General features: G+C 39.0%; 1 protein-coding gene across 2 annotated transcripts; it reads right to left on the bottom strand.

Moving 5' to 3' along the window:
* On the bottom strand, positions 1-25,305 carry septin5a (septin 5a). Of its 2 annotated transcripts, XM_084728562.1 has the most exons (12): positions 25,167-25,305; positions 25,002-25,015; positions 7,223-7,313; positions 7,025-7,111; positions 5,714-5,837; positions 5,469-5,603; positions 5,198-5,315; positions 4,979-5,080; positions 3,731-3,827; positions 2,801-2,936; positions 2,576-2,678; positions 1-1,211 (listed from the first exon to the last, which is right to left on the bottom strand). In XM_084728562.1, the coding sequence occupies exons 1-12, from the start codon at positions 25,210-25,212 to the stop codon at positions 1,149-1,151; spliced, it is 1,116 nt and encodes a 371-aa protein (XP_084584688.1). In that variant the 5' UTR covers positions 25,213-25,305; the 3' UTR covers positions 1-1,148. The 2 variants fall into 2 exon arrangements, with proteins under 2 accessions (XP_084584688.1, XP_084584686.1); XM_084728560.1 differs by lacking the exons at positions 25,002-25,015; positions 25,167-25,305 and adding an exon at positions 10,828-11,239.
* Between the last annotated feature and the right edge of the window lie 1,149 nt (positions 25,306-26,454).

Here is a 26,454-nt window from a genome sequence, read left to right as displayed (position 1 = left end):
TCAGATTGACGAGAAACAAGAGTTTATTTGTCACACCTTTATAAATGGGGCACAGGCTGAGCTCACAGCCTTCAGGCAAAATATGTACTGTTCTCAGCATCTCACACACACACACACACACACACACACACCCACACACACACGCACACTCAGACAACCTTAACTCACACACAGGATACACATCTTCACTGGCAGAATGCAGCAACTCACTTCCAAGGAGAGAAGACAAAAGCATAAACACAGTATTTGCTCCTCGTTATTGATCTATTTTTTACCATCATAGTGGCAACAAAGTATACTGTAGGTCATTTAAATACAAGCACAGGGTATCACCGGCTATAAAGCAGTAAAAATAGGCCCACAGCATTTAGCGGATATGAGTAATGGCGGCATGCTTCCACATGCACCCTTGTACTGCACCAACCCCCTCATTATGTCAAAGGCTCTCCGTTCACAGTTAGCCACTGGCAATAAGTGCATTTTCAGCTCAGCCAGCACGTATAAAAATGCTGGGAGAGGATATTTTGACTTGCCATATGTGAAAAAATGTCACATGAAGGTTATTTATGAGGATCCGAGAGCAAATCAACAAGAGCAAAAGTTGGATTTTAACAAAAGTAAAGACAAATAGGAGTCTTATGGACGGACACCTGGTGAAAATATCAGAGAAAATCTCATGAACACACGCTCACACACCCAAACACACATTTACAAACATATATTAAAAAACAATATCCATGTTCAAATTGAAACATCACCAACAAGCTAAATTTCTTTACAAAACATCTTGTAGCACACATATTCATCATCATACCCTGACAAAATATCCAAAAAGTTTAGCATTGCATTTATAAATTAGATACACTGAGTAGTAATTTAAATTACGCATTTATATTATATACTGTATGTTAAGACTGTTAAACCACAGCGAGGGGCTCAAAGTGGGCAAATGGATAGTTTCAGAGAAAAAAAAAAAAAGAAACAAACCCTCTGACAAACAACCCTCCAGGCAGACAAACTATACAAAGCACCAAACTGAGGATAAATGTACAGCCAGAGTTGCCACTAACACGTCATATCCATGTTCAGCGTCTGAAGGTCTCACTGTCGTTCAGGGGAGAAACAGTAGGTGGCGCTGCAGTACAGCGTCACTGGTCTTTCTCGTGCATCTGCTGCTGCATCTTGTTCAGCATCTCCTGCATCCTCTTCAGCTGCAGACACAGACATGGTTTTGTTAAACTCTGCACATAAATATGGCTCAAAAAGTGTTTCAATATTAAGCTATATGAAGCATTTAGATTCACAAATGTATTTTGGGATTAACATATAAATATCTCTCTCAATACACACAAAAATAGGTATAGTTGTAAATAAATGTAAAATGTATGCACGTATAAAAAAAAATAAGGCTCACAAATGTATGTCTGATGCACACAAATATTCCATGTTTAAAATAAATGTATCAGAAATCCACACATATATGTATTTAAAGGTTTCATCAAAAACATTTGGATGTTGTTATTTATATACAAACTGTTGAACCTGCATCTACAAACTGCTTGTCAATTGCAAGCGTCACTGCATTTGTGTGTGTGTTGTTTTTAAGATCCCCCCCATGCCTCCTATCACAAATGCATTTTTTTCAACAGGGAATTATCTGTAGCCAATCAGATCGCTTCTTCCACTTCATCCAATCACGTGAGGGTAGACTCAAAGGCACGATTAAAGTGATCTGAGTCCATCTGAATCTAATGCTAGAGTGAATTTAATCTTAGAGCAGATTAAAAAAACATACAGATGCTGACTTAAAGATAATAATCACTGCTGTAGATTTCAGTATTGTGGTAGTGACCATTAATTCAGAAATACTGGCACTAAAAACATGATTTCAGGATCATCTGGATGAAACATGGATTTTAGTCCTAAATTACACATCTCTAAAGACAAAAAGAATCTATATAATAAGACACCTGGCATTTGATTTATGATACTGTATGTACATGTACTGTATAAATACATGTATACATGATATTGTTGTTGACTTATATTGAAGAACACAGTTGTTCATGTTAATGACTCAGTGCAGATTTCTTTCTTTCTCTTTTGAATATTAATTTGATAATATTTTAAATGTAATTTTGCTTGTATTTTACTTGTATTAGAATGTTTTTGTAATTTTACCCAGGTCCACATGTATCACGCTAACAATATATGAATTACATAAGCAGGTTTTCATTTCAGAGGACAATAATTACCTACATTCCACCACTGGTAACTTGCTGAATTACTTTTAAGGTACATGAAATACTTTCAGTCTGCTGAATGAATTTCCTGCAACCATTGAGCAGAAGTGAACAGCCATCTATGGTTGTAATGAGACAGAGATATCATCACACTACACTTTAGGCTCCTTGACTTTTTAAGGAGAACAGGAAACTGACGCGGACACTGATTCTCGTTGACAGTTGTGTCAAGACCTGTGACTCATCGAAGACACGTTCATGAAAAATAACCCGTCTTCTAACAGAAATCAAAACATTCATTGTTTGGTGAAACAGCAAAAGTTGGTTCATACCTCCTCATCTTTCATTTTGATGAGCTTCTCCGTCTCCACATCCGGGGTGGAGAGCGGCAAGATGGGGATGGGACTCTCCATGCGGTTGTCCTGAGCCAGTTTACTGTGGAGGAGAAGGAAAGGAGGAGGCGGGGTGAAGCAGGCGAAACTGTTCTGAAATCTGTAAACAGCAGCAGTTATCTGCAATGTTTACAAAACATGATCATTTCTGAGATTTCCACACACCTGGTCATCTCCTGTATGCACTGTGCTCTGTAGTTCTCATAGTGGACGTCGCAGGTCACGTCTTTGAGGTCGTGCATGTGTGACCGAATCAGCATGTTCCTCAGTTTCACAAAGTCACAGTGTGACTGGTTCTCCACTGAGCGAAGAAACAAATCAAATCAACACAGGTGGCAAAAGTACACACATTCTTTATTCAAGAAGGAATACTGATACTTCTGTGAAAATTATTCTGGTAAAAGTAGAAGTAATGATTCAACTTCTTTACCCAAGTAAAAAGGCACAGGCTCTGATATGTGCTCAAAATATAAAAGTATAAAGTGGCGCTCTGAAAGACATTTTGCTGTTTCTGTGCAAAGCCAACTTATCATGTTTGTCTTGTGTCATTTTCGTCTTGTTACGTCTTTTACAATGTTTTTGTCATCACATTTTTTACGTCGTTTTCATCTTGTTACACCTTCTACACTGTTTTTGTCTTATTGTTGTAACCAACTGCCTAACATAGTCTTTTGTCATTTTTATTATCACATCATTTATTATTACGTCTTATTACATCTTTTAAGTTGTTGTTTTTTGTTACGTCTTTAATGTCATTTTTATCTTATGTCTTTTACATAGTTTTGTCATTACTTCCACATAGTTTTTGTCTTATTACAACTGTCGTCCACAGTATGCACTGATGGATACACCAAAGAACTGTCTTTTGTATGTGTTATTGTGCTATTATTAAAGATAATCAATAATTCCCCTAAATAACATTAAAACTAAAGTAACAAGCCTGTTTTGAAAATGTAAGGAGTGAAAAATACAGATCTTTGCATTAAAATGTAGGTGGTAAATGTAAAAAGTTGTCAGAAAAATAAATATTAATTACAGATAGAATCAAACTGTTTAATTTTCATACAGGTTGATAATATATGAACCTGAACATACCTTCAACGATTCCCCAGGGGTACAGCCTCCCTCTGACTCTCTGCCCTCGAGCTTCCACCACTGTGTTACTGCCAATCACAGCGAACGGGGTGCACTCCTGCGCACACAGAGATATCGGAGTTGTTGTTTTTTTTAACCTTATCTATCCAGAGAAAGCTGACTGAGTGTGCTGTGTCCTGTTACATCTTCACAGAGCCACAGACAGCCACTGAGCAGATCAAGAGAAGTGTGACTGTATCTGTTGAGACACGTCAAAAAACAGAAAACTGTTTGCTGATTATTCTTCTTTCACAGATTTTCCCAGCTGATTAGTGGTTTTGTATCACAAACTGGAAATTTTTCATTGCTTCATTTTCAGGTCACTTAACGGGTTAAAATATCAGTCCGCTCATATAATAACTCAGGGTCGAATTACTAGCTGCTAACTGCAGCAGTTATTATAATGCGCTGCAGCTGGTCATAATGTCATTAGTTACGCCTTCGTTTGACAAAATGTCTGCTTTGAAAAATCTAGCCATGTAGATATTTTCAGTTTTGTATGTCCTATTTTTGAGATATCTGTCTTAAAGATTTCAGGCACCCCTACAATGGGTGAAACTTTGAGTGGAACTTTGTTTGTGGTGCTCGTCACACTGAAAATCACTTTTGAAAACAATTTCTTTCTAAAAAAAAAAATAGCCCACAGAGGTCACTGCGGACCACTTTTGTGGAAACGTTTCCTTTATTTTTTAACACAAACAGTTGAAATCACACATCTGCTCCTTGAGACACATTTTTTGGCTGGTCCTGTACAATTGTCAGAGTAGCCTGATGACTACTTCTTTGATCAAATTACATATCTGCCTACGGTGTTACAATGAGTCTGTGCAGTCACTCATTGACCAAAAAATTCCTCTGCCTCTATAATTTTAGCCTTTACGTGGTGGATCTGATTCACATATTGTTTTTAAATGGGGAAGTACCAGATATATGACTTCATTTTGTTTACAGTTCTGTTGTAATGTGTACCTCAATAAGAGTCTAATAAAGACTAATAAACGACATATTACTTCTATTTTTCATCTAATTTAATACATAGCACAGCTTGTCATGTCTTATTTAAGTATTGTGCAAATAAACTGTGACCAAATCCTGGCTATGACCCTGAGTGAGAAAAAATAAAACCCCAGAGAAGTGAAATGGTCAAAGGTTCATTTACATCAACTTACAGCGAACGAGGTAATTAACTGGACTCTGTCACAGACTCACCTTCAGCTCTTTGTCAAGTTGTTTAAACTCTTCATCCTCATCAGAGTCACATTCTGGGAACTGGTAAACTTTGATCCCAAACTTGTCTATTTCCTCTCGTATCTGAACACACACATTCATACAAAGATAAATCAGGACAATGGTTGACAATCTGTGCGAACAATCTGCAAACAACAGAACATGTGTGATTCACTGTGGAGCTGCAGCTCTGGTCCTCACTCTGTCTTTGAGCTTCTTTATCTCGTTAGGCGTGAGGCAGTCCGCTTTCGCAATCAGTGGAATAATGTTCACTTTTTCATGCAGCGCCTTCATGAACTCAACATCCACCGGACGCAGCCTGTCAATAGAAACCCAGAGTGAGCATGAGAGTTAAGTAAATCAGTTAAAAGTCCAAATCTGTTTTCACTGATGACTCCATGCATCTACCGGAAAATCTGCAATTGAAAAAGGTGTTGTTTGCATGTGTGAGTTTATGTGTGTGTGTTATTACCCGTGTCCAAACGGAGGGATGAAGTAGAGGCAGCAGTGGACTCTGTTGTCCTGGATGTTCTTTCTGTTCAGTCCGCTCTCGTCCCTGAAGTATTGCTCAAACTGCTGATCTATGTAGTCTGTGATTGGCTTCCAGCTGGGACACACAAACACACACACACACATTAGCAGCTCCTCCTGGCTCTGTGACGTGAGGAAAGCAGGTTGAATCAAGCAAATGTCAAACCAGCAGGTCTTCAAGCTCACCACTCGTTATTGTTGACGGCGTCTCCGAACCCCGGCGTGTCTACGATGGTCAGTTTGAGCTTCACTCCTTTCTCCTCAATGTCGACAGTGTGTTTGATGATCTCCACAGTTTGGTTAATACGCTCTGCAAAGCATCGACAGAGAGGAAGGTGACGGGGAGAAAATGAGATGAAGCAGCTGATGCAGCAGGTCAGGGAGGATGTGGAACAAGACAGTGAATGAAACAAGCCCCAAAGGAGTAATTCAGGGTTTTGATTGTTTTTTTTGAGCCTTTAATAACACAATAATAGTATATATGATGATGATATTCTATATTTTTGTTATTGTCAACAAATCCCATTAAAAGACCAAAAGCAGCATCAAATGTCTCTATTTTTTCTATCAGTGGCCAGTGGGCTTCATTGGTTGTAAATCTTGAAAAAACAGGTCATGAATATAGACTGGCTAAAAAAAAAAAGGCTAAATTATTTCCTAAAACAGCTGGGCACTGTAGTTTTTAGCAAACAGGACTAAATAGTGCATTTGTTGGGGATTAGTTTCAGTGATGGATTAAGGGGAAAATTCAGCACTTTTTCACGTGGATGCCCAGTCGGTGTTGATGGTAATTTTAGTCAATTGAAGCAATAAATTGCTCAGTGCATGAATATATTGACCGTTGACCAGGAGTTCTCCTGCTGCAAAATCCTGTTGTTCTGTCTGCATCCAGTGTTGTCACAGTGATGCAGTTAACTTATACTTAGGGTGGTGATAAACAGTTACACTGACATGTACATGAGAAGCTTGCACGCAATGCATCCTGGTACATGCAGGCCTAGCAAGCACAGCTCTGTAACCAGTAGGACTCCACTTTCATTAGACCTACTAGGACATTAGGACATTAGACCTACTAAAGTCTTTACTAGATGAGACATTGCTTATGTTTTGCTGATGCAACCTGATTTAGTAAATAATTCATTTGGAACTAGACAGAAGTTGCTAAGAATTTAGGAGGGACGACACCAGAGGTCAATGGCACAGAGGATGATGCTCTATTAAGCTTTGGCTGTACAGGCAGGATCTGTTCGTAGGATTTATTGCTCATTTTAGATAAGAGAATGTATAGAACATCACCAAACAGTATTTTATTATGAGCAAAAGGCAAAAGTCTGCATTACTAAATGCTGACATTTAATCAGTTGAAAGATTTACAAACTGGACTTCTCAACTGCAGCTGTGTGACAAATGTAAGGTTAAATTAAGGATGGATTGTGGTCTGATTTACATCAACACCAGACCTCAGAGTGCTGTTATTGATCAGAGCATAAGACTCACCCTCAGCGTTCAGTAACTTCCTGTCTTTGTAGAGGTCTGTGAGGAACAGGCTGTTGACCAGCGTGGATTTACCCATCCCAGACTCCCCTGCAGCACAATGAAGGTAAGGTGAGTTGCAGGGTTGTTGTATCAGACTGCATTGGTGTTAGGCAGGTGCACCTACCAAACTGCAAACTGAATGCAGGCATCTTTACTGACCTGCCACCATCAGTGTGAAATCAAAGCCTTTCTTCACAGACTTCCTGTGGACCTGGTTGGGCAGAGTTGCAAAACCCACATACTGTTTCTCCTGAGACAGAAAACAAAGACAAACAAGAAGAAGGATTAATATTTGTCTAATACTGATTCATGCTTTGAGAAAGAACGTGTCAAAAACATAAGTCTGCAACTAATGATTGTTCCTATCTGACCATTATTGTAGAGCTAAAACAGTCAATTAATCAAACAGTCCATTAACGGAAAAATAATTTGCAGCTATTTTGACAATTGATTCATTGGTACAGTAACTTTTCAAGCAAAAATCCAAATATCCTCTTGCAGCTTTTCTTTTGTCAAGATTTCTAGTTCTTCTTTATATCATGTGATAGTTAACTGAACATCTTTGAGTTTTGGACAAAACAAGACATTTGAGGACATCACTTTGATCCTATATGGGAATTATGATGGGCATTTTTCACTATAATCTGACATTTTTAAGCCCCAGTTATGGTAAAGGACCAGTGTGGTGGATTTAGTAGCATCTAACAATGAAGTTGCGAGACTGCAATCACCTTGCCTCACTTTCCTGTTCCAGCAACATAGGAAAACTTCCAGTGGCAGTGAAAAAAAAGTGGCCGTATTTACAGCCAGTGTTTGGTTTGTCCATTCTGGGCTACTGTATAAACATGGCATTGCAACATAGCAATGAATCCCTGTCAGTCTTATACACTATTACTTCATTAGGAAAAATAATCTGCAGATTAATAAATAATGAAAATAATTAAATCATTGTCTCAATTAATCAACTGATACTTTGGTCAACTCAAAGGTAAGAATAGATTAAAATATATTTTTTCTCTATTTCTAAAGCTCAAGGTGATGTCTTCAAATTGCTTGTTTTGTTTGACCACAATACCAAAACCAAAAGTATTTTGTTTACTGTCATAGAAAACCAGTGGTGTAATGTAACTAAAAACATTTACAGTGTTAAAGTACTGTGCTCAAGCTAAGAAGCACATGTAAGAGGATCTGAGTATTTCTTCCACCACCGCAAAAGACACACCTGAGATTATTTGGAATTTTTGCCTGAAAACAACTGATTATCAAAACAGTTACTAATTAGTTTTCTTTCATCGGACTACGGAATAACTGACAAATTGTTTCATCTCAACACAAATACATAAAATCCCAGCAGCTTAAAAATAGAAGCAGACACCAAATAACTGTGAGAGAGCTCAGAGGGTTTCTAATGTGAACACAAAATGTATCTGGCAGCGTCAGATGCAATAAAAAAGACCACAACAGACAGACAGAAGGCGTCTATAATACAGAAAATCTACAACTGCGTGGAAAAACACGTGCGCAGCAGCATTCCTCTGTCTCCTCTCAGCTGAGAATAAATAACCAGCGTCTCAGACTTTCCACTATAACTCTGACAAAGAGAACCAGAGGACACCAGTCTCTGTCTCTCTGTGAGACAGAAGCTCTCAGTCCAGCTGCAGGTTCTCTCTGCTGCATGTGGCAGGACGTCATCTTTACCCTACAGTACTGTACGTGCTGCAATGTGTAGATATAAATACACACTCGAGGCCCGTTGAGAGCATTCACACACACACAGAAGCTACATTCAACAGGCCTGAAAAGCTCTTCTTTCACTCTGCAAACACACGAGCCAAACACACAGCCAGTGTCCTTATAAGCTGTCATAACTTGTCACAGGCATTTCCGACAGCCCCCTCGGGTGAAGATCATCGCATTTGCGAAAAAACACAGCCACATTCAGTCAGTGTGTGGCTGACACACTTGCCAGAGAGCCACAGGAGTGAGCGTGAGGAAAGCTGCAGATAAATCAATGAGTAATCATAAAAACATTTGGAGAAAATACAAATCATCTCAGCTGTAAATCTGTCACCTCCACAGAACACCAGAGATCTCACCAAAACAGTCCACAGGTGTGAACAGGCTTCACTGTAAAGAATCAGACAGGACTTTGGTGCAATCAGCTAATATTTTCTCCTTATACAAGTTTTATTTACTCAAATTAACTTATCTTTGATAAATTTTCAGAACACTTAAGAACTCATAAACATGATGTTTTCTAATCAAAGTTTTTTGACTTGAAATGATGAGTTGAATGAATGTACTGTACAAAGCTCTGTCAACTCACTGATTTAATTTCTAAATAAATGTGATCAGCATATCACAGCATGTTTGAGAGTTAAATCTCTAAATAAATATATAGACTCTTCTTTTTTTATAGTTTTAAGAAAAACATATGATGAAAACTTGCTGTGTGTCTCTAATACACTTTAAGATAAGTCATGGTTGTCTGTTATCACAATAATAAAAACCCTGCGAGCCATGATGAAGGTTTCGACTGAACTAGTTTATCAAGGAAAATTGCTGAACTGAAATACTTGCTACTCTGCCAACAATGCTACAGCTGTCCTCGTTATTGAAATTTCTATTTCAGTCCAGAGTTGCTGTTTTACATTAATTAGAGCTCAAATTGATGCCAAATGAACAGATGCTTATAACTTGTAAATTGAGCAATATGTTAATGGAGTCTGGCAGCAGTAAGACAGGTAGTCACTGAACTTCAAGTCCAGAGTGTGTATTTTCAGAGCAGTGGATCTTGTTTTCAGGATAACAGGCTGAACTTTACACTGACAGACAGTTATAAACAAAACAACTGATCAGTGTACAGTGTAGGACTTGTCATCACTTGTTATTGTTAATTTACAATATTGCACTCATTTTGGACTCCTGCAGTGTTTCCACAGCCCGCCTGAGATTCACTTCAACCTTAAATTGTATATTAAACAGGGATTCAACTTATTTAATATATCATCTATGGCTCCAACTTGCTATTTGGGCTATAATACTCATTTTGGACGCTCATTTCCTATATATTTCTCTTTAATAAATTAGTAAATGTTAAATGTTATAAATGTTCGCACGTGTGACTCACCAACTTAATATCTTAAGCTGATTGAACATGTTTTCTCAAGTACAACAGAATCAATATCAAGTTCATTTAGCTAAAAATAAATGGTTTTGAATGATTACAAAATTACCCTTTTCTCCCCAAATTGTCTTTTCAAGTACAGTCAAATTTTAAGGCAGCTTTAACATTAACTTTTTAGAGCTAAAATAAATAGTTTTATTTTTACAAGTTATGAACAGATTTTCCAGCATGCATTTTTTTGAGAGTTAAAACTACTGAGTTTCAATCGAAAAAATGTAAAAGGAAATCAAAATTATTTGTAATGTTCATCAGTATGATGGAACAGCTGTGGGCTCAACTTGTGCTTATTGAACCAGTTTTCTCAAATACAACTGAATTTGATATCAAATGTATTTAACTAGAAATGTTTATTTGTTTTCAATAATTACTTAATTACCTCAACCTGTCTTTTCAAATTCAGCCAAATTGAAAATTTTAAAGCAGCCTGCGTTAAGTTAAAACAAAAATAGTCTATTTACAATGTTCCTGTTGATGCATTTATATAGTAATACTGAACTCAATGTCTTTATTTCCTATTGTACTTTGGATTTTTCTGATATTTTTCACCCAGATGTCACCAGAAATCCCTCTTTTTTACCTTCTGCCTGGCTGTTCTCACTCGTGGGCACAGCAGCCGTTCCACCAGTTTCTCTTGCAGCATGATGGCATCCATCCCAAACCGCTCCGACACTGACAGACCAAAATAGCCACGAGTCTCAGAAAGTAGCAAAACAGCTCAGCAGGGAACGGGAAAAAGCAAATCTGAAGCCTTGAGACCTTGATAAACTCTTTGCCTCTCCGTCCTGTCCTCAAGTTGTCTCTAACACACCTCTTTCCTGTTTGTGCCCTTTAAATATGGGCCTTTTGTTCCTCCTACTTTCCGTCTTCTTGATTCTCTTTCTTTTCTTTTTCCTCTGTCTTGTTTCTTTCTTTCTTTTTTTCCTCTGCCTCACGGCGGTCTGACTTTCCCTGTTCAGACAGGTACGCAGGAATTCTCACTGAGAAGGAGAGAGGGAGTAGGAGAGAGGTGGCAATTTGAGGGAGGAAACAAGGGAGGGATGGAAGAAGCGAAGGTCTAAAAGAAACTCATTCATTCAGCCTATATTCCCTCCCCCAGCTTCGACAGTTGAAAAATAAAACTCTGACCACCAGCTCGCCAGGATAGGAGGAAATAGAAGGAGCAGACAGAAAGTGTAGATGAAACGCTGAGCTCAGTGTTAAAAGATGTGAAATAGACCAGAACCTGTTTGAACTTGACAGTGACAAAAGCTGCAGTGTGGCAACAGATAAAGACACAAATGCTGCAAGTTCAGGCCTGTGAGTGAGATTATCAGATTATCAACTAAATTAACTTGTCAATCCAAAGGTTCAGTGTGAGTGCGTTCAGTATCGTCTGGACCTGTGTTTCATAGTGAGTGCCTTAAAGACAAGCCAAAGGGCACCACTTTTTAATCGCACATTTTTATTAATGTTTCACCACAGATGAAATCCTTTGAAGTGAGTAAAATTACCAGTAAAACTATGCCAGGATGTTTCTACATTCTATGATTTACACTCATCTGTATTAATGGTGAAATAGCTGGTCACAGGTCAACCATAGTGCACTGAAACCACTCGAATCACACCAACAAGCACTGAAAACACAAGATAAAAAAAAGTTTGAGCACTTCCACCACTTCCCTATTTAAAAAAAAAAACAATATATCAGAATTTAAGTTGTGATGACCTCATATAATACACAAACTTGTGCTTGGTATACAAACTCATCCATGACTTAGTTCATCAATGTCATTTGCAGCCTTTATACCTTCAGAAGAACCCATACTAATATAAGGTCTATACGAGGGGACTGCTCTATTCCACTGTGTAAAAGTTCCTCTTTAACAACTGTTGTCCTTTTCCTGTCTTTAAACTGCACGTCCTGTTTTGTTTTAGCTTTGTTGTATTTTAGGAAGACTTTTAACACCTTAGCCAGGGACTAAAGATGCCATTTTTTACCTTGTGTATTCATTCATATGTGTTGTCGCTCTCAAATAAACTTAAGTCAACTAAACTAAAGATACTGTACTTGAAAAAGCAGCAGAAATATCAATGTACTGAAAGAATCAAAGCAAAAGGCCTGTGTCATGATTAGCGTTTTAAATTGATTTATTCTATTTAACAACTTTACATAGAGTTTGGCAGTTTAATCTGTTCAGTCTAGGGTTGGGCCCCTCGAAAAGGTGACAAGATAAATCTGAAGTTCGGACACACAAATCTGTATATATATTTTGTATTTTTCTATATAAATATTGAGAAATTTTACCTCAAACAACCATTTAAAGATGAGGTAGGTGGTTTATATTTAGTGTTACCGGGGCGTTAGTTCCATAACAACCTTTAAGCATAATGTAATGAACTCTTTCTATACAATCAGTTATTGTACCTTTAAATTAAACCATCTGAGATGTTTTGAGGTGAAATGTCTTTTTGGTAGAGCTACTAAAAACTCATAGATATCTGTAACAAGACAAGTAACTTTTTTAGGGGCTGGAAGCAACTGATTTAATGCAATGTATTTTGTATTTTTATTGTTTTATTAATGTAAACTGCATTTTATGTCTCAAGTTTAAATGTATCAAGACAGAAGAAATAAGAAATGAACACTGAATTTACCACATTAAAAATGCTATGCAATATGCAGTTAGGCTGCAGCTCAGAGTTGTCGGCCGTCATATAAACATAGCTCTCTGGTGAGTTTTTGCTGACCATATGAGTCTTCTCTACTTGCGATGCTATTATGCTACTTTTAGCACTTAGCATCATCCTTTAATAACAATTTGTTGACAGACACAGCGGCTGCTGCAAAGCAAAAATTATATATGTTCACTGTAAGCAAAGCCCTCTCATACAGATGGTCAGCACTTTGGAGTGCATCTCTACACTGGAGAGGGATTTGTTTCACAGACATTGTATTCATGTTGAAACAGTCATAAAGCCACTCTAACCCAAAAAAAAATTACTTAGAGTAGAAATGACTGTGTTTATGTAAAGGAGGCCACAAAATTCAGGCAGCAGGTGACAATTCAAAACATAATGGAGTAAAGCTCTCAGGCAAGTGGTTCATCAAAATAAAAGTCCTCTGCTACTTTCATGTTATTATTGGGGGAGACAAATGCCTGTGTCCCTCCGTCTGCAACAAAACCTACGCCTATTTTTTAAAAATAATAGTTTAAAATAGCCTTTTATAGCCGCAAGCTAGATGAGAAGATTGATACCACTCATGTGTGAGCCAGCAGCCAGTTAGCTTAGCTTGGTGAAAAGAGTGGAAACAGGGAAACAGCTAGCCTGGTTCTGTCTGAAGGTAACTAGATCCACCTACCGGCACATCTAAGGCTCAATGTTTTGTACAAATTAAATAAATAAGATATGATGTGTTAATTAGTGAGTTTTAGAGGTGCTGGTAAGAAGAATATTTCAGTCTTTAGACAGATAAAATAAACACATTTATCCAAATGTGAGACTTTTCCTTTATTACTCATGTAAGTTCACACATGACATGTTTTACATCTGTCAATCAATTTGTTTAGCTTGGTCATTAAAATAAATTGGACATCTATGGTGTCATTCATGGCTGAAAAATGTGCACATGTATGCATGTTGTATTAGTGAGCACTGAGGGGCGCGATGCTTTGAAAATGTTTGGGAGCACTGGTCCAGACTGTAATGAAAAGGATGTAAAGCAGATCAGTCACCATGTTGTCTCCTCTGGTTACTACAGGAGTATGTGTGTGTGTGTGTGTGTGTGTGTGTGTGTGTGTGTGTGTGTGTGTGTGTGTGTGTGTGTGTGTGTGTGTGTGTGGAGGTGAACGAGGTACATTTCATGGCAGAAGTTGCAGTCAATCGCTTCCAGATGTGACAGCGGTGTGTGTATGTCTGTGTGTGTGTGTGTGTGTGTGTGTATGTGTGTCTGTGTGTGTACATGTGGGTGTGTCCGACTCATACATGATGTGGGCAGCAGCTGAGCTTAAATGCTCTTTGAAATAAAAGACCTTTTTTCCCCCTTTTCTTTCCCAAAGTAGGCACACCCCATGGCGCTTGCCACGTACAGGATGTTACAATTCCACTCCGCCCCACTGGGGGGAGACAGAGGACTCAACTCACATAAAAAAATAGAAATTGTCCTGGTTTTCTCAGCCGTGGTGGTGCTGATGTTAGTAGAGAGATGCTTGCAGAAGAGTTTAGATCGCTGTGAGTAGACATGAAATAGTGTGTGGGTGTGTTAGCTTGTGTGGTAGGGGAGTGGGAGGGTCAATCTGAATAAGAGAAAGGAACAGATGTCTTGAAATGGTGTTACAATAGGCCCCCCGGCTGAACCCCCCACCTTCAGTCTTTTCTCAGTGGCCAGCTGTCCCTTTTAACCTCATACACACATACAGACAGAAAGACACAGTATTGCCAGTCACACTTCTTTTGTTACTTGCAAATTCAACATTATGTTCAATTCTCTCATTACTAAGTGAAGCCAAGACGTTGTGTCTTGTGTTATCTTTTACATTGATCCCCCTCAGACACTAAATGCCACACTTTGTTGCTGCTTTTACCTCTCAGGTAAACATGGAGGTGGATTATAATCTGTACATACAAATGAACACAGTTTAAATTGTCCATAGACTCTAAACTAAACTGAGCAGAATTTATCCATAGCCAGTATCATTATTATGTGACTGGTGTAAACTATATGAAGGATCATTCTCTCATTTATTTTGGTCTTACTGGCTAAAAGTACTTGCATGGTTTTCTGAGGTATTTAAGAAAAAGATACAACCAGATTTGTTCTTGGCACTTTCTGGTTATTGTGAGATGATATGAAAGAGTTTTTTCTTTTTGTCTTTCCCCTCCTTTATCATGTCCTTTCCCTTTGAAACAGGAAAAACAACATACAAAATTAGTGAAAAGACTGATCCTTTTACTTTCACACTTGCACACAAACTATTAAGACTTCTCAAACACACAGTCTCACTCATGAAACATCAGTACATGCAGAAGTTATACACTTCAGTCAATCACTGCCTGAACATCCAGATAAAAAAAGACTGAGAATCTGCAAGAAATTGTCATAACTGCTGTTATGCAATTTTTGTCTTGTATACTGTAAGAGAAATCTACACAGACTTGTCACTGCTGTTGAGGACTGGCTAAGTTGTGCCTCTCAAGCCTCTTCCAGCTGATCGACCAGAGAAGGACGGTGAGTGTACAGCAGGTAAAAAGGAACATTAAAGGACAAACCATGAGTCAGGAATAATGATGGGAACTGGGGCAGCAGAAAAAAATGCAAAGCACCTTTAAAATCAGCACAGGTTACCACAGTTTTGACTCAGCAAATTGCAAGAAGGCTCTCAGGATGTGACATGAAACGCGCAGAGCAGTGTATCTGAAAACATACTACTATTTGTTCACACAAAAAAGTGTTGAAGAATAGTACACATTTCAGGTGTGTAGGGCACAACACGTGATTTTGGATGGTGGTCACTGACTTCGGTTTTCTGTTATTTTTTGCTGTTTTCAACAAGTGCAAGGAGAAACTGTCAAGATTATTTCTGTGTATAAATTCTCCATGGTGCTGTCTGTTAGTTTTGGATGGTTCTGCGGAGGCAGAGATCCAGAGATCAGCCACTCAATCAGCAGGCAGCGGTCAGCTTCTTCCTCTTGTTCATACAAAGTCATGGCCTTAAAGGAAATGACTCTCAAAAGGCCCCAGCAGTCAACTGCACTGCCAGGGTAGAAGCACACACACATACACACACACATATACATAAATACAAAACCTAATCCAAATGAGTCCGGTCCAGCAGCGTACCCATCACCGCCTGCAGCCAACCTCTTTCAAGAGAGTTTAGTGACGAGACAACACAGACACGCGGAAAATCTTAACTGACCATGAAAAGACTCATCACAGAGACAGCTGACATTTTACAGTCATAGACAAACAAACTGAGTTGAGATTTCTGTTATTAAACTGTTCAAACTACAGGATCACTTCAGATTGGTCCACTGGTTAACTTCTTTGTACAACGTCTGGCCCAGTGCCTGTTTGGAACGGGCAGATTGCTCGGCCCCCATAAATGCTGCTTGAAATAAAGTTTAGTCTGTGCATCTGATCAACTTCACACTCGACAATACACTCCTTTGTGTCCTCTGCAACACACCTGCCAAGAGTGAAGTCGATCAGATGAACAGTTTTGGAGATAAGCCAAGGACAGTCATACACACACACATACATACTTATGGAAAGACAAAGATTTTTGCCTTTATAGTTAAGATGATGCACACCACTTATTGGGCAAATAGCATCCAATTTGTCCATTTTAAAAGGAGAAAAGAGTGAAAAAAGTGAAAGAGGAATTATTGGTTGATTATTGGTTAAAAGTACATGAAAAATCTCAACCAACTTCAGGAATGAGAGTATTGACCACATAGTCAATCATCACAGTGAAATTGTGGTAATAACTGGGCTTAAACTGTGTGATTTGCTCCTGGCTTAAAGCAGACAGTTGGCCTGTGATGCAGCAGTAAAGAGCGGTGACCTTTACTGGTGACTTCTCTGCATCTCCCAGACGTCCAGCTGACACTTTCACACCATTAACCCTGATTACTTCTCATAAACTGTTGCCTGCCGACCAGAAAGTGAGGCGAGAGAGGGTAAGACGGAGAGATAAGGGGAGGCAGGAGGGGTGAGGGTGGGTGAGACAGAAGGACAGGGGTATAAAAACAACATAAATGGACCCCGCACCCCAGGCCTCCACCCCTCCCCCTCTGTTTTTTCTCCTTAGAGATGCAAAAGCCTGCATGCACTTGGCTCTTTAACATGCTAATCTGACAGCATGTAATTGCTCAGGCAACAATGAAAATGCTTCACTGGAGGACACTTGGCTGTCCAGGCCCAGTTTTAGTATCCGCCTGTTCAATGACTATGTGGACACTTATAAGACCATGGCTTTAACCTTGAATGGTGTTATAAACATGTAGTATCCCTAAATATTGCAGACCAGGGGAGTTGCTGGTCTACCACTGCCTCGATCTGGTTTGTTTGCATTTTTGTGTGACTTCAGTGTTAAAAAGGATAGATTCTGATTCACAGAGGTCAAGGCAGCAGTAAACCAGCAACACTCATGGTCTATGATGCAAAATTACTGATTTCATTAGTTTGATTGGTTTGGAGAGGGTTATATTTTGGCTTATATCATGGTGGTTTCCACTCAGAAAAGGATTTCTGACAGCAAATATTCTAAATATAATATACACTTAAATTGATATTATAGGTGGGCCTTTTTTTAACTGCCTGAAATACATTTTGTGGCTTACCCTGTCCACAGCAGTTCATTGCTTAGCTTCTATGCTGGGCTCTCTTGGCTCTCTACTTCTCCTAACTGGCCGTGCTGACCGCCACCTACTGTATGTAACACTCTGACTACACACATCACGCAGTCTTCATCACCGGTCTGAGTTTGCTGAATTGTCATGGAGATGTTGGAACTATCCATGATTCTGAGGATTTCTGACGATCCACGTTGGCTCAAGTTCAGCTCGAAAGTTAATTTTTAATCATGGGAACCGCAGCTGACAAAAACAATATTAACTGAACTCACTTTGTTTGTCAGTTGATGTTTCTAAGGTCAAGAATGAGAGGTGTTGAGGTCAACTTTTTAACCAAAATAGATGAGAAGTCTTTGAGGTGCCAGAGATCATAAAAAGTTTGAACAGTTCAATAACAACTGAGCAAATTTAATATGCTAATGAAGGATATTTGATGTGGTCAAAAGCTTCAGAGGAAGGAAACAGATGGAGCTTTAGTTGAAATTGTTCTGTTAGCTGTTGTTTCAGACTAAGAATAAGCTGTTATTGAATAACACCAAGGTTCAGTTTTAATAGGAATTACATGCAACATTGCAGTGTTCCAGTCAAAATAACCTTTATGTGATTGATTAAAGTATAATGCAGACACATTATGCAGAGTGGTTATGAAATAATCTTAATTCTCTTCATTCGTTTGCATTGGATTACTGCTCAGACTCCTGAGCCTTATTTGCAAAGAACTCGTAATCCCAAACGTATCGAGGCCGATGAAATACTTGAAAAGATTTTTTCAAAGAATCTCTCTATCTGGGTCAGCCTTCAGTTACTTTATGAAAGCTTCTTGAAATACAGAGCTGAGGCATGACGACCACTGTAGTGTGGTGTATAAAACCCAGGGAAGAGGAGAAGAAAAGGAGGTGAGTCGCTTCAGGTACAAACACAAGAGCCACACACACGCTCCACTGGATGACAGCTATTACATGCATGTTTGCAGCATGACAAAATGAGTGTGTGTGCATGTGAACACACTGCGGGGCACAAACTCCCCAAACAGCGGAACAAGAACAAGGATACCAACTGTCACAGAGGAAAAACACTGCAAAGAAAACATGTAGAGGCAGAAACTCCCTCACACACAAAGATGACAGGAGCTGCTTTATCCTACATCCTTCAGTAAGTTATTGTGTCATATGTTAGCATACTGCAGGATTGTACAGAGGGGTCTAATGTAGTGGGATATATTTAGAGATTATTAGCTAAGATATTAAAATCTGAACAATCACATGTATTTTCATTATATTTTGTATAGATATTCATGATTCCCAGAGGAATAATCCTACTGACTTTGGTGATCCCCTAAATTTTACTCTAGCGCCACCATGAGGTTGATGTTTGTAATTTTGAGTGAAATGTCTATAAATATTTGTTACATTATCATGAACTTCCATGTGTACATTCATGTTCCTCTCAGAATGAACTGTAATAAGTCTGATTATCTCCTGACCTAACATCTGACGCCATCAAATTTCTGATTCCAGCTTAAATGTGACTTGTTTTACTATCCACTCACTTGTGGCATCAGACACGTCCAAAGAAAAAAACACACTTCAAAGACAACACAGCATAGTTTACTTGCTGTTACATCATAATTGATACCATATTAAAGCTTCTTTTTAAAGAGTAAATTGAAAATGTAAATGACAGTTGTGAGAGCATACAATCAATGATCTGTTGATATTTACAAACCAAGACTCAATAATATAACAATGCCATAAGCATCACTGCAAAAAAAATGCTTAGAGCAAAAAATCTAATTGAATTGTGGCCTTCAAATTTAAAGTAAAATCGAATCACGGATTTGGAGAATTGTGCCAGCTCTAGATGTGACGAATCTTAAAAGGAGGAGGGTGGGTCAAAATAAACATTTTGAAAAATGTGACCGGATGCAGGAGGATCTTATACATACTATGTATTGGACACACTGACATCCAAAATGGCATCCATACTACCATAATAGTGGTATTATGGTAGTATGGGTGTTGGAATGCACTCATTGTCTTGCTTTTGTGCAGTGTTTCTCAAAGTGTGGGCTGCGGCCAACTGGGTGGCCATCAAGGTCCTGCAGGAGGGCCTTGAGAGGTCATAAAAAAAAGAAAGAACTTAAAGTTTGACATTACCAATAAATGTTTATGATTAATTTTAAAAAGGTCATCAGAACTAATAAAACAAAGCTATGTGACTTAAATTTTGTTATTCTTCATTTATCTGATCTAGTTTAACAGGTGTTAAACTGTATTATATATTATTATATCTCATCACTGGTGCGATTAGTCTTGTGTGTTGATCAGAGCTGTGATTAAAGGTTTGGGTGGGTCTCAGATGATTTCAGATTTCAAATCGGACTGGTGCATTCTTAAGTATGGGAATGGCTGCTTTGGTGTATTAATATGTTCATTACCACATATCTCGTGTGTGCTGTTGCTGTCAAACACATCTTAGGCATGCAGAAGCCTGACAGTGGGTCAGTCACTACAAACTGCCGCTGAGCAGTCGAACATGGTTCGAACCCACTGAATTTTATTTTAAATTCAAGCGAAGCCCCCAAGTGCTCCTAGACTATGATAAGGCCATAAAGAGACTCAGTTTCCTGGGTTTGAATATTTCACTCTGTAAACACCAGATACGTTCAATGAAGAGTTTGAACAAGTTGATACAAAAATGCAATACAGTCAGAAATGAGGAGTAAGAAATGTCCAATCTTAAAGCTACTTAGAAGACAAAGCAAAGCAAGAGGCTGGAAATTAATTCAGTAAATAATCAAATAAGAAATTTAAGACTTCTTGGATCAGTTACTCCCTCCTTCTCTTCTCACAACTTTTTTTTTTTTGCTGAAAAGCCGGAGCCACAGGGGGTTTCAGCACCCCACCCAACCCCCAGAGATAGGCCTATTCCTGCTCTGCAGCTGGTCCTCACTGTGAGCCGGTGAGGGTCCCATCTGTGGCAGCGAGACTGTGTGTGTTTGTGTGTGTGTGTGTGTGTGTGTTTAAAGAGCGAGGGGAGGGTTGAGTAATGGAGCAAGAATGAGACGGAAGAGTTGAGTGTATCTGAAGTGACTCACGTTCACGGACGCTAATGCATCTGACCCAACATCTGTGCACTGCTCCAGGAAGTGGAGTGACCGCTGAGCTGTTTCATTTTGACTGTCACAACATCTCAGACACAACAAGGTGCAATAATACTGAGATATTTCCTCCAAGTTACCTTCAAATTGTTACTATTTTATAATAATGCATGCTTTAAAAGAGTTGTAATTAGGTAATAAAATATCTCCTAGTTGCTGAGCCATTAATAGGCAAGTTATTGATTACGTCCTTAATAAACTCTGACTTTTAATTAAGCGATCATGTTAAGAAGTCAGTAATAGTAACAGGTTTCTCACTTTCTACTTTCTCTACTTTACAACAACAAAAGTTAGTGATTCAACTGTACTAATAATAGCTAAAACCAAATAATAATTGAGTTTTATTTAATAAGAATCCATAAAGTCTTAAATTGGGAATGTTAATATGTTCATAACAGTATTTTGGTCTAAATACTCTGCACAATTTTCCAAAAGGTGAGAGGCAAAATTGATTAAAAAGACAAAGAAAGGCTCCTGCTGGAGGAGGATAAACACAAGCCAGAAATATTCCACAACCTGGCAATCCAAAAGTTTTTCTTATTAATGACCTTTAACTGATATATAAGGCATTGGTAAATAACTTATCGACCATTTATAAGGCCAGTTATTACAATGTATAACCCCCCTCATAAAGGGCACCTTATTAGAAAAAGGTTCCCTTAAATCTTGCCCTGTTATATCTTACAAGGTTTGATTTTCAGTGCCAAGGCGTTTTTTTTTTTTTTTTCAAGTACATTTTGTTTACACTGGCCAAAATCACAAATTTGTCCCAGAAGGCTTTGCAGTCTGTACAGCACAATAATGTCTTGTTTGATCCTCGGTGTAGATACAGAAACGCCACCAGAAAAGAATAAAGCAGGAGGAACAACAGAGGCTCCTTCTTCCAGTGCAGATACACAAATGAAAGATAAAAATAACATCCTTAGAAAAAATGACAAGCTTAATTCATTAGATATAAAACAGACCCTTTCTCAATCTAATACACTCAGGGGTCACTTTGTCTTGTGTGACCAGCAGCTTATAGTGGATCTTATCTACTTGTGCGACTGTTATTCAGCAAAAGTTATACTGACTCACAATAAGTAAATAAAGTAAAACACATGTAATATTTAGTAAATATTAAATGTATCTGTGGCTGCGTTGCATGAAATTACTGTTTTTGTCAAAGGAGTCTTGTGGCTTTGACGAGAGCAACATAACAGCTCCATTCCTTTTTCAAAATAACGTGTCATGGAGCACCTGTTCATGTTGGTGTTGATCTGGAGCGATCAGCAGACATATAAACGTTTTCTAAGAGAGTGGGTATTAAATAATTTAATAATGCAGGCATTTCTCAGCTCGATGTGAGTCCAGGTTTGTCCCCTGCCAGTCAAATGCATTACTAGTTCATTAGTCAGCAAAACAGGAAGAGAAAAGGTGTCTTAACCAAGGAGATGATACATAGAAAGGTACACTTCTATAACTGGTTCAAATGGTGTTCAGACCAGAAATGAACCTATCCAGAGTTCACTTTTCAACAACTTCCAGGCGGATGAGAGACAACTGTTTGGTCCACACCAGAGTTTGAATTAAGCACACACACCAATCCAAATGAACTGCACCAAAAGGGGTTCGACTGGACTAAACAACGCTGGTATAAACACGCCCTCAGAATAACAAACAGAGCCTGTCCGGTTTAGTGGATGTATTTTGATGTCTGTTTCGTAGCTGCCAGCTGAGACAATCTACTGGACCGGTTCCAAAATATTTTGTACCTATTAGTCATTTAGACCCAAAACATGTAGGGTCCAATTTAAAGATACTGGAATTACCCTTTAATTCTGACACCAAAATCTAATGTTAAGCAGTTGATTGTGGACGTTGTGGTGGTATTGGTTTGCCAGTTACTGCGGTCCTGTGGCATCAAAACATATAAATCTGGTCAGGCAGGAGAGGATGTTTTTATAGTTATATTATTCACATCACTCTGAGTGTGTTACATGTGGTACTCGATATAACAAGGTGATTTGTATTATCTCAGCTAACTGTCAAATAAAAACTATGATTGTCATTTTCTCTGTCAGTTACTAGTCTGTGATGAAGTCATGTTCAGTGAACATCCACCCACACGCAGAATAATCACCACACGGTATTGTGGGTAGGTCAGATGGCGTGGTCCACTCCTTCGTTTCAGAGAGGAGATGAAAAACGGGATTAAAAAAAGACTGTTGCCTGGCAACGTAATATCACAGCAAAGGAGGCGACGGGAACGTTCAGGGCGATGTGAGGGAGTGAGATGGGGAAAGAGGAGGAGGAGAGGAGATGGTTGTGAAAATATTGATTCAGGATTGATTATCAGATGTGATCTCAGCATTCAGTCAGTCGCAGCGAGCAGCTCCTCCTCCGCAGCCTGGATGAGATATTTTTCTCAAAGTGTCCAACAGGGTCAGTAGAGTGTGTGGGAGTGAAGAACTCACAAGGTGTAAAAACTGTGTAGTAGTCCAGATACTGAGCCTGAGTGAATCATTATCTGAGTGGATGAATATTTATATCACGGAAACAGCTGCTTTAACTGTGGTTTTAGGTCAATTCCACTGTTTCTGCACAAACTGGAAATGTTTCATCTGCAGTGAGCAGCACATCACTCTGTAACAATCATACTAATCCAGGTTTCGACCAATCTACTCATGAGCTTGTGTGTGTGTGTGTGCTGCAATGTTAATGCACAATCATTTCAACTACTGGATTTGGTCCCACTGTGAATTTCTGGCAAATCTGTCTACAACCAAACAAGCTTACATTATATCATTCAGCAGTGAGGGGGGTGGAGGACGACAGAGGGCAACAAGGAGACTAAACACAGCACAAATGTGAAGATGAGAACTAAAAATGCTAAATACTGAGGGACAAGACAAAGGTGAAGGATTAGCATTCCTCATTTACAAGTATGCTGATCTGTCTTTTTATGCTTCTCATCAAAATTCGTTTAGGTATTTTACTTTATATCTTACAGAGTTAGTATTTATATATATAAGCACAAGTTATAATAAGATAAAGGATCAGAGACTCAGGCAGATTAGACTAAGATATTGAACTAAAAAAACCTTCTCTGCTACTAGAGGATGGAGAGGGAGGGTGGCAGGTTAACAAGGGAGGTGGCATCCCCTCCTCATATTGCCTATTATTTATACTTTACTTGCAAATTGTTTCTATTTCTGCTACATAATACTTTGACCATCAACGTGAAATGTTGCTGTGGACTAAATCAAACACCTCTCCCAAACACTTGCAACAAAATCTGAACATCTGAACCTCAATGGAGGTAGGATTTATTGCAGGACTAAGTTTTAGCAAGGTGAGCCTAATCAACTGACAGCTGTAGAATAAATGTTTATGCAGTATATATCTCTGTAAAGTATGCAGTAAGTGTGTTGTAGTATTTTCTATTACTATGTCTATTGATGCATTTTCAGCTTTAAGGTTGTTTATTTGACTAAACTGTAAATTATTCTCTCTATTCATTTTTATCTCTCTGATATCCAGACTTCTGGATCTTGATGGAAACTATTTTAAGTCTTGTGAAAATCAGGTTCGCTGAATCATCCGAGCACACTCAGCACATGCACACACTCGCCATCAGACTCTATGTGCAGAGAGGAAGAGGAGGGGGAGGGGGAGGAGGAGGAAGGCCCAGGGTCATGAGAGATGCGACCTCCCCTGCAGGCTCGTGTGGCAGCTGTGTTTCTGAGCTGAACAATGGTCAGGAAGGTTCACCAAAGGCGACCAACAGCAGCGACTGTAATCAAGAGTCCTGCTGATGTAACATTAAACAATTAGGTCAGCGCATCGGTCTACTTAATGACCGCTAAACGCTAATAATTCTGTCACGGAGGATGGGGAGGATGGAGGGGATGGAGGGGATGGGGAGGAAGGATGCTGCCTCCTGAGTACCGTGTTGGCTGCTCGCCTCTGGTGACGCCGGCCTGCTCCACATACGCGTCTAAAAATGAAAGCTAACCCCCCTCCGCCCGACAGTCTGGTGATCACAGCCTCAGCCTGTGATGGCATGGCTGCCCTCACAGCATCCAGCGTTTATAAAAATGTCACATAGACAGAAAAAAAAAAATATATGAGATCTGAAACGTAAATATTGCTGATGCTGCTGCAGCCGAGCCCGTCCAGAGCGAGGATATATTCTGACAACACGTTATATTGGAAAATGCAGCCTCAGGAGCACTTAAAAAACAAAATAAATGCATAAAAATAATGTATCTTACCTCTGTGCTATCCTCTGTTGGCCATCAAGAGGATGGATGAGGATGAGGAGGAAGCGCAGGTGCAGGGATGCAGAGCGACGCCCAGGAGACAGAAACATGAAGCGATCACTGCAATGGTTATCAGCAAATAAATAAAATGCTGTAAATAAATGTCTAGAAACTCACCTGTTTTGACCGGGATCCGGCTTTTGTACCTGATGTTGCTCGTCATGTTGACCGCTCTCCTCCCTCGATTCTACCGAAGCGGCTCACAGAAAGCGGCCCCTCGCCTCCTCTCCTCCAAACCCCGGACAGACAGCAGGAGGGCGGGCTGAGCTGACAGATGAAGGCTCCTCCTCCTCATCACACACTCAGCCAGTCACATAGCAGAGTGAGCTACAAGTTGGGGTCCCTATAGGATGCCAGGAGGGAGGGGGGGGTCCAAACCAACCTCACTGATATCAGTGGAGTTCTTCATTTAAAACTGTCCAATATGGAGTCAGAAATCTAAAAAATCTGTTGCAAAAATTATAATTTTAATATCAATCAATCAGATTATTGGATCCACCATAAAACTCTACAAGACTTTGACACAAACAACTGCTTTCAACACTTAAGTTTCCCTTTGCATCCAAGTGTTTCTACTTTATTTTTTACACTGTAGAGAAGACTTCTGCCGAAACACACAATATTTAAAGCTTTTTCTCATAACCTCTGAATGTAAATAAAAACATCTTGAATATGTGCTCACTTCAATTGTTGCCGGCATCTATGGTGGATCAGTTTGAAATACTGCAGGGATTTAACCTACTGGAACCAGGAGGAGCCACAGTGAGCTATGTTTGCTGTTACCATCAGTAACTACAGGTCTCAACAAATTAAATGTTATACCCAGATCCTGATGGACAATGTGATGACAACAATTAACTGTTTTATCTTTCTTCTGACTCCTGATTTCATTGTCAATAAAGAGTTACCTGTTAATAAAGACTAAAACTGATACAGAAATATGTCATTCAAAAGTAACCCCGGAATCAACAAATGTCAACTTTTTTTTCTCTAAACAAATTTTATTTTCAGAGATACAAAAACAAATGTCGATGCCTAAAAACAAGTCTTAACTGACACATGGTTAAGAATTAATTAATGTTTGTCTCAGTAAGTTCCACAGACACATTTGCATATGAGAGCGAAAGACAGAAAAACAAAATATTTTGTCAGAGGCACACAAATGACAGCACAGTTAGCAGAAAATGATTGAAGTCTGTCGCTCACAGAGGGCTGGAGGGAGTTTACACACACATATAACGGTTAAATATTATAGTATTTGATTTTTAATTGAGATAGTCCAGATACAGTATGATGAAAGACTGCTCATGTAGTGTGTACCAACAGACCATTTTACATGTTAAATGACATCATTGAAGCAAATATGAACACATATTAAGTTACTGGTTCTGGTGTTTGGCACTGA

This window comes from Lutjanus erythropterus, chromosome 10, assembly GCF_056507025.1.
Source record: "Lutjanus erythropterus isolate fLutEry1 chromosome 10, fLutEry1.hap2, whole genome shotgun sequence".
Taxonomy (NCBI): domain Eukaryota; kingdom Metazoa; phylum Chordata; class Actinopteri; order Lutjaniformes; family Lutjanidae; genus Lutjanus; species Lutjanus erythropterus.
The sequence above is the reverse complement of the archived record's forward strand: the minus strand, read 5'-3'. Positions and strand labels throughout refer to the sequence as shown.